Source organism: Monopterus albus, unplaced genomic scaffold (assembly GCF_001952655.1).
Source record: "Monopterus albus unplaced genomic scaffold, M_albus_1.0 scaffold137.1, whole genome shotgun sequence".
Lineage (NCBI taxonomy): Eukaryota > Metazoa > Chordata > Actinopteri > Synbranchiformes > Synbranchidae > Monopterus > Monopterus albus.
Genome location: NW_018128017.1, coordinates 589,113 through 604,213, shown reverse-complemented (window position 1 = coordinate 604,213; position 15,101 = coordinate 589,113). Strand labels below are relative to the sequence as shown.

The following is a 15,101-nucleotide window of genomic DNA, read 5'->3' as shown; positions in this document are numbered from 1 at the left end:
ATTTTGGCATCCCTTCATTGGCTTCCAGTGTCTTTCAGGATTCATTTTAAGATTCTTTTATTTGTTTTTAAGTCTTTGAATGGTCTTGCTCCATTGTATCTTGCTGAGCTTTTATTTCCTTATAGTCCCTCTCGGTGCCTCAGATCAGCTGACCAGCTCTTGCTTGAGGTACCGTGGGCCAGGCGTAAACTCAGAGGGGACAGAGCGTTTTCCATTGTGGCTCCTAAGCTATGGAATGCGCTGCCCCTTTACATCAGGCAGGCCGCCTCGTTGGCTATTTTTAAAACTTACTTGAAGACTCACTTGTATGCTTTGGCGTTTGATATGCTATGAGACTCTGTTTGGGCTGAGTTTTGGTTGATAGTATTTTGTTATTTTGCTATGTTGGTTCTTTTATGTTATTTTATTGGTATTTTAATATTGTAGTTGTCACGTTTTTAGATGTTTTGAATTGTATCTTATGTTAAGCACTTTGTTGGCCTCGGCTGTGTTCAAGTGCTTTATACAGTGCCTTGCGAAAGTATTCGGCCCCCTTGAACTTTGCGACCTTTTGCCACATTTCAGGCTTCAAACATAAAGATATAAAACTGTAATTTTTTGTGAAGAATCAACAACAAGTGGGACACAATCATGAAGTGGAATGAAATTTATTGGATATTTCAAACTTTTTTAACAAATAAAAAACTGAATAATTGGGCGTGCAAAATTATTCAGCCCCTTTACTTTCAGTGCAGCAAACTCTCTCCAGAAGTTCAGTGAGGATCTCTGAATGATCCAATGTTGACCTAAATGACTAATGATGATAAATAGAATCCACCTGTGTGTAATCAAGTCTCCGTATAAATGCACCTGCACTGTGATAGTCTCAGAGGTCCGTTTAAAGCGCAGAGAGCATCATGAAGAACAAGGAACACACCAGGCAGGTCTGAGATACTGTTGTGGAGAAGTTTAAAGCCGGATTTGGATACAAAAAGATTTCCCAAGCTTTAAACATCCCAAGGAGCACTGTGCAAGCGATAATATTGAAATGGAAGGAGTATCAGACCACTGCAAATCTACCAAGACCTGGCCGTCCCTCTAAACTTTCAGCTCATACAAGGAGAAGACTGATCAGAGATGCAGCCAAGAGGCCCATGATCACTCTGGATGAACTGCAGAGATCTACAGCTGAGGTGGGAGACTCTGTCCATAGGACAACAATCAGTCGTATACTGCACAAATCTGGCCTTTATGGAAGAGTGGCAAGAAGAAAGCCATTTCTTAAAGATATCCATAAAAAGTGTCGTTTAAAGTTTGCCACAAGCCACCTGGGAGACACACCAAACATGTGGAAGAAGGTGCTCTGGTCAGATGAAACCAAAATTGAACTTTTTGGCAACAATGCAAAACGTTATGTTTGGCGTAAAAGCAACACAGCTCATCACCCTGAACACACCATCCCCACTGTCAAACATGGTGGTGGTAGCATCATGGTTTGGGCCTGCTTTTCTTCAGCAGGGACAGGGAAGATGGTTCAAATTGATGGGAAGATGGATGGAGCCAAATACAGGACCATTCTGGAAGGAAACCTGATGGAGTCTGCAAAAGACCTGAGACTGGGACGGAGATTTGTCTTCCAACAAGACAATGATCCAAAACATAAAGCAAAATCTACAATGGAATGGTTCACAAATAAACATATCCAGGTGTTAGAATGGCCAAGTCAAAGTCCAGACCTGAATCCAATTGAGAATCTGTGGAAAGAACTGAAAACTGCTGTTCACAAACGCTCTCTATCCAACCTCACTGAGCTCGAGCTGTTTTGCAAGGAGGAATGGGCAAAAATTTCCGTCTCTCGATGTGCAAAACTGATAGAGACATACCCCAAGTGACTTACAGCTGTAATCGCAGCAAAAGGTGGCGCTACAAAGTATTAACTTAAGGGGGCTGAATAATTTTGCATGCCCAATTTTTCAGTTTTTTATTTGTTAAAAAAGTTTGACATATCCAATAAATTTCGTTCCACTTCATGATTGTGTCCCACTTGTTGTTGATTCTTCACAACAAATTACAGTTTTATATCTTTATGTTTGAAGCCTGAAATGTGGCAAAAGGTCGCAAAGTTCAAGGGGGCCGAATACTTTCGCAAGGCACTGTAAATGTAATAAATACTGAAAATAACCTTTAAAATATTAAATGATGACAGTTCATTGTTTCATTCAGGTTTTATATCAGTTTACCAGATGTCTGCATCAGTTTTCCAGTGTTGAGCTTATGTGATCCAGTCTGCTGCAACAACATTTCATCATATTGCAAAAATTAGACCAAGGCATTTCTAAATAGATGTTGCGTGGTTTCATCTTGTGACATGCTACTGATGAAAAAACTAGTTGGAAATGGTCTCAGTACTGCATTCTTACTTTTCTGTAATTCACACTACAGTGAACAAGCTGAAAAGGCTTTTAGCCATGATGCTAAACAAAGGGTGGTACTGGACTGCACACTTTTAAAGTGTACTTCTTATAAATGACTGAACTGTATTACAATAATCACAAATTTTAAAAAACATCTTCAGTAATTTAGCAAGCCATAATCATGACGACGATGATGATTATCTGGTAATATAAAAATTTCACAACAATCTGCAAATAAAAGTTTATTTAGACACTACCAGTGATTCCACTTTAAGACATCACTGCAGCCAAACTCTCGCTTTCCTTCTGTTAATAAATGTCACTGTTTTGGAAGAAAGTGCAGGTTGTTGGTACACGGTGCACTTGTTCCCAGACAGACAGTAAAACTGCTGTTAGCTATAGGAAGCTACTATTCAAGCATGTCATTCAATGCAATTTGCTCATAATAAACATTTCAGACCTAATGTAGATTATGGACTTTTAGGAAACTGGGCAGTGAAATAAATTACTTTGACAGCCCTGAGCTTTCTGCAATATGTAAATGTAGTGCTCTGATATCAGGTGCTGTTTTTGTATAGCATATTTATTAAAACAGATATACCTTTTTTTTAATCTCAAATAAAAATAGTAGTGACATAGAAGTATAATCAATTGAGATAATATCATTTACATAAAACTGTGCCTGCTTCATTACCCAACTACTGTTACTTGGCCCTGTCGCCTTCACTCTGTCATGCTCTGAGAAATAGTGCAGCTTCCTATTTACAGCAGACCTGGGCATATACAGTCTGCAGGCCAGATGTGGCCCGATGACAAATCTCTGGTCTGTGAGTTCAAATGAAAAATTAGCTGATTATCTTTGGTTAACATCCTACAAAATTCGAAAAACCATTTTCTCCCTGAAATTAATTCTGTGACTTTTATTTTGAAATGGAGGAATACAGGGCGCACAGCTGAAAGCATTTGAGTCTGACATCTCTGAAATTTGAGCAGGAAAGGATGGCTACCTCGGCTGCGAGCACTATGCAGCTAGTAAAATGAGTAGCAAAAAAGAGAAAGGCTGATGATGAATGCCGGATGTTTAAAAATGTGTGGACTTCTAAATATTTCTTCACTGAAGTAGCTAGTAGAACAGTGCACTGAATTTGCATGGCGCATTGCATTTCTGTTACAATGCTGACTTATGCACTTGTTCAAGCATAGTGATTTAAATATTAATGGGTAATTGTAAATGTACAGATATAATCTGTGCTTCAGTATTAAAAAATATATATGAATGATTTGGGCAAAAATTTTATTTCTTGAAATCTAATATTTTGTTCAGAAAGTGATTATCTTAAAATGAGTGCAGTGGAAAATTATTGTTCTTATTTGGCTTTACAATAGTACGTTCAACAGATACACTGGACACGTACACACAGAAGGTGGTTTCAGCTGGAAATGTCTGCAGCAGAATGTAAAAGTGTATGAATATGTGGTGGCCAGTTATTTGACCCAAACACTGTGAATTTGTTCTGAGAAGAAGCTGCAGCTGATTCCTGTTTGTGTCTTGCATGTCTGGTGTGATGTCTCGCATGTTGTATGTCTGTTTTCAGGTTCTCTGCTCCGGCTCTGCTGATTCTGTCAGCCTGCTGCTGGGACGACGACAAAGTAGGATGTCACATGCTCCATGAAATCACAGTGTAGATGTTGTTGCATGTTTAAAAGTACATGTTTTAGCCATCATATATGTATAACTTGCGCTGTCACAACCATGATAGGCCTTCTGTGTCATATAAGAAACCTGTCCTGTCCTCTCTATTTCCACAGATTCTGTAAGGAGAAGGAATTGAGCTTTTATTCACAGCTAAGCTAACGTTTTATTTCACTAGGAGGGTCTCCATCCTCAGGGAGGAATGTATGCTGAATGAATTTTTGAGTACAGTGTAATCTTGTGGACAGTGTTTTGGGGGAAGGCTTTGGGGGTCTGCACCACTCTCGGGCACTGGCAGACCCCTGCATAAAAGTATAGTGGAAGAAGGGAGAGGTGACAGAAAAGAGATGATAGTGGGTTGGGTGGCTTAAAAAAGTGGTAGAGTTGTTTGAACAGGGGGTGTAAATGTAATGAGGAAAGGAAGAGCCCCATCTTTGGACGTAGTCCTGCTCCTGAACTACTGATTAAAATCTCCAGCCCACTCCGCCATCAAGGAGGGATGTATATTGAGTGAACAGTGGTTTGAGGAAAGGCTGCAGATGTCTGTGCTGCTCTCAGGCACTGGCTCACCCCCAAAAACCTTCAAAGAGGTTGTATTTGCACCTCTCTTAGTGTTGGAACTTTGTTGTTCATAGTTCATGACTGTTTATCTTGTTTTGTCATTTTAAATTTGAGCGTTGTAACTGTTTATTGGAACATTTTATTATATACAGTATATTAATGTAATACTACATTGGCATCATAAGTGTGACAAAAATATTTCATTGCCTCAGGTTTCTTTGCCTCCACTACAATGAAAATAACTTGTATATTGTTGATAGAACTTTGTGTGTTATAATAGCTTTAATAACCTTGCTCTATATTAAGATATAGAATATGTTGCTATCAGACACTAACTGTGGAGGAGTGAACACTCCCCTCTTCACTTTTGCCACATTTAAGAACAGTTTTGTTGCTGTGAGCATTTCCCGCTGTGTGTTCCGTGTCTCACACTGATAACAGCAGAGGGATATGTATGTGTGTGTGTGTGTGTGTGTTTTCTCAGACAGTGACAGATGTTTCAAAGTCAGATTCTGTCACCTCCATCACAGCTTTTAAGTCAGGATACAGTGAGAATGTTGCTGAGAACAACCAGGATGACAGTAGGATTTAAAAAATGCAAAGATCCACGTTTCCTCAGTGCAAGCTTCATCCCCTGTGACAAAATAAAATATGAAGTCACATTTTGTCACACTACCCCAGTACTTAAAGGAAAACATATCTCACTCCTTCAAAATGCATGATTTTGAAAACAACCACACGACAGACAACAGCTGATAATCCCAGTTCAACTCCCAGACACCTCTGCTCATTCATTTATTATAATAATGATACAAAAAGTGATGGATTAATTAAATTTACTGTTATGTGAAGTTGCTAAGTGAACAAGTAAAAAAAATGTAAGCTTTGTAAAACCTTTGGTTCAGTTCACTGCAGAGATTAGCCACTCAAAGTGCAGTGTCTACATATTTGCAAGGATACATATTAGTATTAGCAGAAAAAGTGGAATTCCCAAGGATGAAATTAAACCAAACTTAAAAGGGACTGGGGGGGAAATGTGTTAAAGCAGCATGAGCTGAAGAGCAGCTGGGAGAGCAATCTCTCTTTTTCATATCACCTGATCTTATGTGCACTTTTAGTCTGGGGCAGTTTTTCATGAGTCGTTAGTTTCAGTTAACAGAAATATTAGCACACTACTAATTTGGACATCAGTTCATCTCCAACTTTGACTTGTCCTGCATCCATACAGTAAAGACGTGGTTACCCCAGTTTCATGTGGAAGAACTGAAAGGGTCTACACCGAGCCCTGACTTCAGCCCCATCAGGAGTGTGTGATCAGTGCTAGACCTCACTAATGCTCCTGTGGCTGAACGGGAAAAAAACCCTGCAGCCAGGTTAAGAATGTGGTGGGAAGACTGAAGCTCCTCTTATCTTACATTTATAGCAGCAAAAAGTAAACCTTTCACCATTCACACATGTCTGGCTGTCTATTCCGTTTTTTTCACATTATTTTGTTAGATATTTAGAACTTGCAGCATTGATGCACACACCCACTGGGATACACACATCTGTGACAGATAACACATTTCACACAGGTTCCAAGGACTCCCATGTTTCCATTTACAGTGATAAAGGTGTGTGGCTGTGTTTGTGCTTTTTGATATGTCATGTTGTTTTTTAGACCTTGGAGTAGGTGAACAGTATAAAATTGCTCACTGGGTGACAGCAGGACACTCAGTCAGGCCCTGAGGTAAGGATCCCATCTACATGCACATTATGGCGGTGATTCATCTGACTTGACATTTCACACTGATAGTTTGTGAACAGAGTAATGTGTCCTGCATTAATTAGAGATGACATTTATTAATTTCTTTTTTACTTTGGGGATTTTCTGATAAAGAAATATGTTTGATTCCTCTCCCTCCTCAGCTTTTTTCCTCCTTTTCTCTATGATTATTACAGGTTTGTTGCAGCTACAGTATGTTGGTTTTTTCTTGGTCTCTTGTGGCCCTGCTACTGACATCCTCTTCCTGTGCTGAGGTAAAGAATTCTCATTACCTCATCTCACCAACATGATATAAAGGCCTACTGACAGAAAATGAATAATAAATGACAGCATGAAAAAAGAAAAACTCCAAAAACAGTTACAGTACAAATTCTATCTGACTTATCTTTTTTAAGGTTAAAGCTACACCTAATGTATGGAGGACATATGCAGTCATGGGTGATGATGTCATGAAAACTGATGAAAAGTGACCAAAAAGTGCCCTGAAATGATTTATGAATTTTATATTTGGTAACAGTGAGTTGGGTTTAAATTATGTTAGTTTTGTCCAAATTATTTCATATTTCAACATGTCAGGTCTCCATAGAAGGTGGCACAATGACGCGGTGGTTAGCACTGTGGCCTCACAGCAAGGGCCAACCCGAGGCCTTTCTGTGCGCAATGTGCACGTTCTCCATGTGCCTGTGTGGGTTCTCTCCGGGTCTCCCAGCTTCCTCTCAGAGTCCAAAGACATGCAGCTTAGGTTGACTGGTGACTCAGGAATAAACGGTATAGATAATGGATGGATGGATGTCTCCATAGGAATACACTTTACTTTTATTAAACAAATCCTCGGCTCCAAAGCATTTTGAGACATTTCAACCACTTTCATCTGCAAATTAACCTTCCACAAAGCTGGAGGATCCAGTACATCACAGCAACAAGATCTGAATTCTGACTGTGAGCCTCTGTAACATGTTTTTCTTTTTTCCATGTCACCGTGGGAGAGTACAGGAAGGTAAGAATAAAATTATAACCCATCTTTATCCAGTTTTTCATCCCAACTGACCAGTACTGTGAGAATGATTTAATACCTGGTTTGGAGTTATTGAATAGTTGATGACATGAGCAAGTTGAATCCTCTGCATTTGCAGCGTTCCTTTCAGTATCATATATAATGTGTTGTGCAGAGGTTGCTGCCACTGAGGAGGACACATCCAGGGAGCTGTCTGTTGGCGCACTGCTGGAGAGAGCCAACAGAGACCGCAGTGAGCAGAACTTCTTTCAACCTTACTTCACTGTTCTGTTTAGTCTCTTGACCTTAACCTGGCCTACACTGTGTCGTACTGTAGTAGCTAATCTGTAGGGCAAATACATGCTGTCAGTGAATGCAACACCAAAAAGCACACTTTAAAGTATGACTCAACTATGACACCGTAGAGATGTAGTGGTGATAGTACTTTTTCCACCGCAGTAGAGTTAGTGTCTTATGATGTTTTGACTTTTCTACTATGATAAGAAGAAAAAAAACCATTAAATCCACAAACAATCAGTCTCCACTGACCTGTAAAACCTCAAGGGCCAAGCCATGTGATGGTCTGAAAAATAAATGTTCACCAGTCAACTGTGGGGAAAATCATGCTAACCCACTAAGCATTTCAAACTCACTTCCACACCTGTGCTGGTTTGCAGCCCCTGACATTGATGAGCCCACCCTGATCGGAGGAGACATTGCTATCAAGTCATGGGCCGACAGAAACGCTGACCCCTGCACCACCAGCGGCTGCCTGTGGGGAAAGTGGAGTGATGGGAAGGTTTACATCCCTTACTACATCGCCAGCCACTTCTGTAAGTATTAGCTGTTATGTTTCTTTTTATCAGGCCAGACCAGCTAATGTAGAGGATGTTCCAGGCCTCTTCCCTGTAAATGTACATTCATGTGAGACTGTTTCTTTGTTACTTATTACTTTAATAAGCTGCATACATCCTATGTGCCTAATAAAAAACAATTACCTTTATAAATAATCTAATTGTATGAAACAATGACACAGTATATGATTATTGATGCACAGGTATCATCAGCTACAGTCAGTAGCTACTTTACAAATAAAGATGCTACAGTTCATTCAAAACACAAGGTTATAAATATTGTTGCATTGTTGTAGATTAAACAGCCCAGCAAAACCAACTGCAGTAGAATGTTATGTACACATGAACACATCAGTATTAACAATACAATAAAATACTCACAGGAGCAGTCTCTCAGCATGTAGTACTTTTAGTTTTGATATAATACATTTGCTCCTAACATTGTGCTTATATAGTACAGTCATTTTATTTATAATGGAGTAGTTTTACACAGTGGTGTTGTTCCATTTCCTTTAGCAATCTACAGTATATACTTTGTTGAACTCAGCGCCAGCATGACGAGACAGCACACTCAAATCTGTCCTTCATGAAACAGCAGCAGGTTAACTAAACTAAAAGGACCTCAAGGCAAGAAAACATGAATAAATAACTTAAATGTTACACATAAGGCAGTAACTGGTAATGGAATATGTATTATTGGAATCCAAAATAATATACTGTGGTACAAATGTTCTTATGAAAATATATAACCACAGTGTACTGTACAGCACAGTTAGACAACATAGAGATTACAGCAGTGTCAGAAAGAGGACCAGTGTTACAGATCCCCTCACCTTGCTGTGTTTGTGCTGCCAGCCTCCAGAGAGCAGGCCATCATCACTCGTGGACTGGAGTCCTTTTCTTCAGTATCCTGTATCCGTTTCAGACCCTATCAGAATGGTGATCGTGACTGGCTGAGTATCGAGTCCAGGAATGGGTAAGGCTCTGGCTGTAGGTTCACCACACAGCAACAACACATATGGATGGGACTTCTGTGTTTTCATATTTGTGCTCCAACATACCTTGTACGTACCTGTGATAAAACACCTGCCTTAAAGATGTCCTCTAGAAAATGAGTTGTTTAATGCAATTTTAAAGCATCTCAGTCCTTCCTCTCACGATTCTTTCATATGCCTATGATTGAAACACAGATGACTTTGCATCTCGGTAGCTAAAGAAGGCTCAGGTTAAGATGACTATTTTACTTGGGACATTACACCAAATACTTAGTGACATTTGCTGTGTGTGACAAATTTAATAACATTTTAAGAAACTACAGATAGTGGCCAGCAATCAGTAGAATAAGGGGAAATATCCAAGTGTGCATAGGAAAGGTCTGACAGAATGCAGCAGGGTCCAATGCACACTTGGCACATTGTTATTCTACAGAGATTCCAGAGCACCACGTCTCTTTGCAGTTCAACATGTTGATATTGTAACACTTTATGTTTCCACAGCTGCTACTCCTATGTTGGTCGCCTGGGTGGTGGTCAGACTGTGTCTCTGAGCCATCAGGGCTGCCTGTACCACAGCACTGTCCAGCATGAGCTGCTCCACGCTCTCGGCTTCAACCATGAACAGACTCGCTCTGACAGGGACAACCACATCCAGGTGTACTGGGAAAACATCATGGATGGTGAGCCAGTTTTAGCATCTATTACCTGACTTGTGTGGTTTTTTATCTTTAAAGTAAAGTAAACCAGGTAAACCTGACTGACCAGAAAACAGGAAAAAGGGTCCTGAATGTTACACTAAGTAGAAACCCAGTGTAGTGCCACACACGGCAAACACATGGAAGAAACAAGTCTTGAAAGCTTCTTGACAGTTGGAGCAGTTTTCCAATGAAAGAGTCTTCCACTGCTTTAACATTCCACTCCTGATGCACTAGCACCAACGATATCATCTTTTTTTATCCATACATTCTTCATTATTATTATCCACAGTTGATTTTGTTTTCACATACGCTTCCTCCCACAGTCCAAAAACATTCAACTTAGGAGTGTGTGTGGTTGTCTGTCTCTACATGTCAGCCCTGTGACAGACTGGCAACCTGTCCAGGGTCGACCCCGCCTCTCACCCAGTGTCTGCTGGGATTGACTCCAGTCCCCCTGTGACCCTGTTCAAGAAAAAGTGGTATAGATAATTGACGGATGGACATGCTGTATGCAGTAGTACTCCACTTGAAAACAGATTGCTGGAGGTCTTTTATTTCTTGATAGTTTCTGTTTTTAAGAGCCACTGTCCAGTGGCCATTTTACTCAGCAAAGATACTATAGATGTACAGGGATTGAGCCCTATGAATAACAGCCAATCTGAGCCTGAGCCCCTGAGCCTGTATCTTTGGTCAAAAGAATCTCAAGGTCAAGAGCTGAAATGCAGCATTCACATTACAAAGAAATCCACCAGAAATGTGTGTTTGCATCTATGTGGTTGGCCAAAGCAGGGCCTCGCAGTGATGCTGTGTTGTTTTGGTACCGAGGGCGGCTGTGGCTTAGGAGGTAGAGCGGATCGTTACCTAACCAGAGGATTAGCGGTTTGATTCCCGCTTGTCCAGTCAACATGTCGAAGTGTCCTTGAGCAAGACACTGAACCCCCAGTTGCTCTCGGTGATGACACCGGTGTGTGAATGTGTGAGCGTTTGAGAGGGCAAATGGGTGAATGGCCACGAAGGCCATTACAACAGCACTTTGTGTTTTCAGTTTACCGTATGATTTACATTTCGCATTCAGAAAAACTGCTGATTGTTTCCTTTCTTCTATTCAGCCCATCTTCTCACGAAAACTGTACATGCCTATAATTTTATATTTTCTATCATCTCTCTCCACAGGAATGGATTACAACTTCTACAAGATCGACACTCTGAACCAGGGAACTCCTTATGACTACAATTCTGTCATGCAATATGAGAAGTGAGGATAATTTCATAACCTTGTAATCTGCCTTGTAACTGCATATAAGTACTTTCTCTCAGTACTTCCTCTGTTTGGGTTACCCTGTGCAAGAACTGGTTTATCAGTGGCAGTGTAACCAACATGAATGTGCTTTAAGCATTACTCTATTACACCCCAAATAACTAAAGGCACCAGCGGTATCAGGGACTGTTCCTTTTCTGGTAATCAAACCCAAGCTCACCCTGCCTTGCCCTGTGTCCCGTCTCCAGGTATGCCTTCTCCAAGAACAACCTTCCCACTATGATGCCCATTCCCAACAGCAATGTGTCCTTTGGCCAGGCCACCCAGATGAGCAAGAATGACATTGATAGGCTAAACAGGCTGTACAAATGCTGTAAGTATATGGGGGTTTAGCTGGATGGAAGATGAGCTTAAAAACATTCAAGAACACACACAAAGCCACAGTAAAGCTCTGGTGAAAGCACATTAAATGCACTGCAGATAGAAACCCAGAACTGTGCCAAAAAATGCTATGTGGCCCTTTACACTGGCACTGGCTTTAAAGGATAGGTTCAGTTTTTCAAGGATGTCTTAAAACAATAAGCAGGTGACCATATGAATAGTGAAAGAGATTTTGCTTGCCGTAACACTTGTTGGATCTTTTATAATAACTTTATAATATTATATAAAAATAGTTGAGTATTTACAGCTCAACTGATATGTATTGTTTTGTCTGTACGTCACATGACATAACTAATGACTGACAAAACCCTGTGTTCAACATAATCTACTTTTGCGCTGAGCTTCCAAAAGAGTCCCCTAACGACATGCATTTCCTCTGCAGAAACTGTGCGTGACCTTTGACCTGCTGCCTGGATGACATCAGAGCATGCAGACGGAGGAAATAAGCAGTTTCAGTTGTCCTCTAGCAATAAACCTGCAAACTTCAAAAGCATTAAAAGCTGATTGCCACCTCATTGACACTGCACCAAATACTTTGTGAAATCTGGAGATGTTAATAAGACACTTGATCCTCCTTTTGTTTTCATAATCACATTAAAAATAAAGTATCAGTGATAGCTTCTGATCAGAAAAGAAATGTTTTGGAAAATATGCTCAGTCTTTTCCCGGCAGACCCAGTCTCTCAACAGGGGAAAACAGCTAGCCTGGTTCTGCTCAGTGGTCACACAGTTCACACACAAGTACCTCTGAAGCTCACTGATCAGCGTGTTAATCTGACCATGGGTTTAATCCATACAAAAACTAAAGTGTAACAACCACTGCTACTGCCATCACTGAAGCCTTTTATTTAAGAGAGTGGTATCGATCTTCTCATCTAACTCCAAATGCCTGAGAGTAAATAATCTCATACTAATGTACTTCACCTCGGGGTCCACTGATGCTAACCACTGTTTGCAGTATGAAACCAGGCCCTCCACTGCCTCTTCCCCTTGAAAAACCCAGCAGGAAACTTTAAAACACCATCTTCCTTTTAATAAAGGCACTGATTACATTAGACCCAAAAGTATGAACGAAAGTGCAACATGTAGAAACAATTTGCAAATTAATATCATGCATAGAAAGTCTCTGTAATAAAGTGTTGAGAAGTAGCTTGTGATATTCCTGACATGTCTGTAAATCACTGTCTCCATGTTACTGAATGATGAGTAGGTGACACACCCTCCTCCATTTTGTTTCATGGTAGCTGATAAATCAAAGTGAATTTATTTCCTTGTTTTCATCTTCAGATAAAAACATGCAACATGACGAATACTGGCTGACCGTGAAGAGCAGCTCATCACACTGGAACACCGTTCTTTACACACGTTCTCTAGCGCACGTATTATGACATTCAGGAAGTCAGCGTATTCATCTACTTTAGCATAGTTTCAAATGTATATACATTTCTGTTTCTTTGATTATTGTGAATCACAGCTTTCATTTCCTTTGCCAGAGTTAATCTCAGTGTTATGAAGAATGTAAATCTCCATCAGTATCCACAGTCTTTCAGTCTGTCCTCCACTTTGTCAGCTGTCAGGTTGTAATCGCAGGCTCTCAGGGCTCCTATCAGCTCCTTGGCACTGGCTTCAGCTCCTCGACTCTTCCTCCACTGTTTCAGCATCTCCACCACCATCTCTTCCAGTTCTCCGGGATGCCTCGCAGAGATCGATTCCAGCTTGACCTCACTCAGATGAAGTTTGCGGCCCATTTTACGCCAGTTCTTTCCCAGATTCTCTACAATTACCTCTGTGGCGATGTTCAGTTTGGCTGAAGGAGGAGGAGACATTGAGGGTTTAGAGGAAAAAGAAACATTTACCCCAATATTGGGAAACAGTTTTAAAACAAAACATATTTATGCAAAAGAAAACAACTCCACAAGCACCCTCCCCAGGCCACCAGTGACATCTGGCAGTTTGTACAACATATACAATTATGCAGCTTGTACCTATGACAACTAATAAAGCTCATTGGGGTGGCAGCCTGGGGTAACACACTGTCCTAGTGTCTGGTTGTTCTGGTGTACAGTGACCTGTAGTGCCATCTAGAGGGGAGGAGTTCAAACTGTTCTTGTCCAGGGTGTAGGGTGGAATCCATACTGCTCGTGGCCTGACATCCCCTCATAAAAATTATGATGTCACAGTGGGCTCAAATCGACAGACTCCTGTCATATTACTGTTGTGCACACTGTTAATAAACTTCAATTTAAGCACTTTCCAAGCTTCTGCTTCGACAGAAACAGAGCACAGACAACACTAGACACCGGACTGGACTGTTGTAATGCTCACTGGTGATTACACATAATCAAGAAATGACATATGGCAGGAAAAATAAAGTGAATATGAAGTACAGTGAATACAGAGTGGTGTCAGGGCACAGGACAGACCTTCCACCTGTCAGAGCAATGTGAGAAAACAGGTTTAGTTAAAGTACAAACACTATACACATGTACACATAGCAGTGTGGCGTTCCCCTGATTCCCCCAAAACCGGTCTGCTAGGGGCTGTACTCCTCAGCACTGATAAGGGGAGGGGGTGACCCAAAGAGAGTCTGTTGAGCTACACTATGGGAACTGGTGGCTCCGTTAAAATTTTGAGCTGAACCAGACACTCGGGATGTTTTTGCCTTTGCTGCTTTAATATTTGTTTGAATCTGTCTTTCATGAAGCCCACATCCTAATAGAGGTGCAGTAAAGTGCTGGAGCAGCAGTGTAAGGTGGAGGCAACGGTCATGATCCCAACGTGGCAGTTAGGTCAAAGTGTGACTCGGCAGCAAAGCCAAACTGTATAGATGACTGTAGTGTATATTATGATTAGTAGTGGCAGTACTAGTGGTAGTACTAGTGGTAGTGTGGTGGTGATAGTGGTAGTATTAGTAATAGTACTAGTGGTGGTGTTAGTGGTAGTACTAGTGGTAGTGTTAGTATTAGTAGTAGTACTAGTGGTAGTATTAGTAGTAGTATTAGTGGTAGTACTAGTGGTAGTGTTAGTGGTAGTATTAGTAGTAGTATTACTGGTAGTACTAGTGGTAGTGTTAGTGGTAGTACTAGTAATAGTACTAGTGGTGGTGTTAGTGGTAGTACTAGTGGTAGTGTTAGTGGTAGTGTTAGTATTAGTAGTAGTACTAGTGGTAGTATTAGTAGTAGTATTAGTGGTAGTACTAGTGGTAGTGTTAGTGGTAGTATTAGTAGTAGTATTAGTGGTAGTACTAGTGGTAGTGTTAGTGGTAGTACTTGTAAGTGTTGAGTTGATTTAGTATTCCATGAATATGTTGTGTTAAATATGTTGTTCATTTAAGATCAAGGTTGTTAGAATGAATATTGGTTATTGTGATGCTTTACCAAAACATAGTGTGTGGTCCACATCGGCCCAGTCTGAAAAGCGGATGGGGTACCTTTATTTATAAATGTCTTC

The 15,101-nt window shown here is 40.6% G+C and overlaps 2 protein-coding genes across 2 annotated transcripts in view; one reads left to right on the top strand and one right to left on the bottom strand.

The window, feature by feature from the left end:
* Nucleotides 1–4,658: 4,658 nt before the first annotated feature.
* On the top strand, nucleotides 4,659–12,214 carry LOC109967861 (low choriolytic enzyme-like). Its single transcript, XM_020613723.1, has 11 exons — nucleotides 4,659–4,676; nucleotides 6,308–6,376; nucleotides 6,589–6,666; nucleotides 7,406–7,409; nucleotides 7,582–7,659; nucleotides 8,084–8,239; nucleotides 9,116–9,236; nucleotides 9,757–9,935; nucleotides 11,127–11,208; nucleotides 11,460–11,584; nucleotides 12,035–12,214. Coding segments are annotated over exons 3-11 (807 nt in total). The 5' UTR covers nucleotides 4,659–4,676; nucleotides 6,308–6,376; nucleotides 6,589–6,606; the 3' UTR covers nucleotides 12,037–12,214.
* Nucleotides 12,215–12,782: 568 nt separating this feature from the next.
* fadd (Fas (tnfrsf6)-associated via death domain) overlaps nucleotides 12,783–15,101 on the bottom strand; it is a 2,985-nt gene continuing 666 nt past the window's right edge. Inside the window, exon 2 of the mRNA XM_020613729.1 lies at nucleotides 12,783–13,458. Coding sequence (XP_020469385.1) covers nucleotides 13,181–13,458 — 278 coding nt within the window. The 3' untranslated portion in view covers nucleotides 12,783–13,180. The remainder of the gene's footprint in view (nucleotides 13,459–15,101) is intronic.

Coding starts and splice junctions, on each gene's coding strand:
- LOC109967861 (XM_020613723.1), top strand. CDS start 6,607: ATGTTGGTTTTTTCTTGGTCTCTTGTGGCCCTGCTACTGACATCCTCT. Junction 7,660..8,083: donor GAGAGCCAACAGAGACCGCA/GTGAGCAGAACT, acceptor GCTGGTTTGCAG/CCCCTGACATTGATGAGCCC. Junction 9,237..9,756: donor AGTATCGAGTCCAGGAATGG/GTAAGGCTCTGG, acceptor ATGTTTCCACAG/CTGCTACTCCTATGTTGGTC.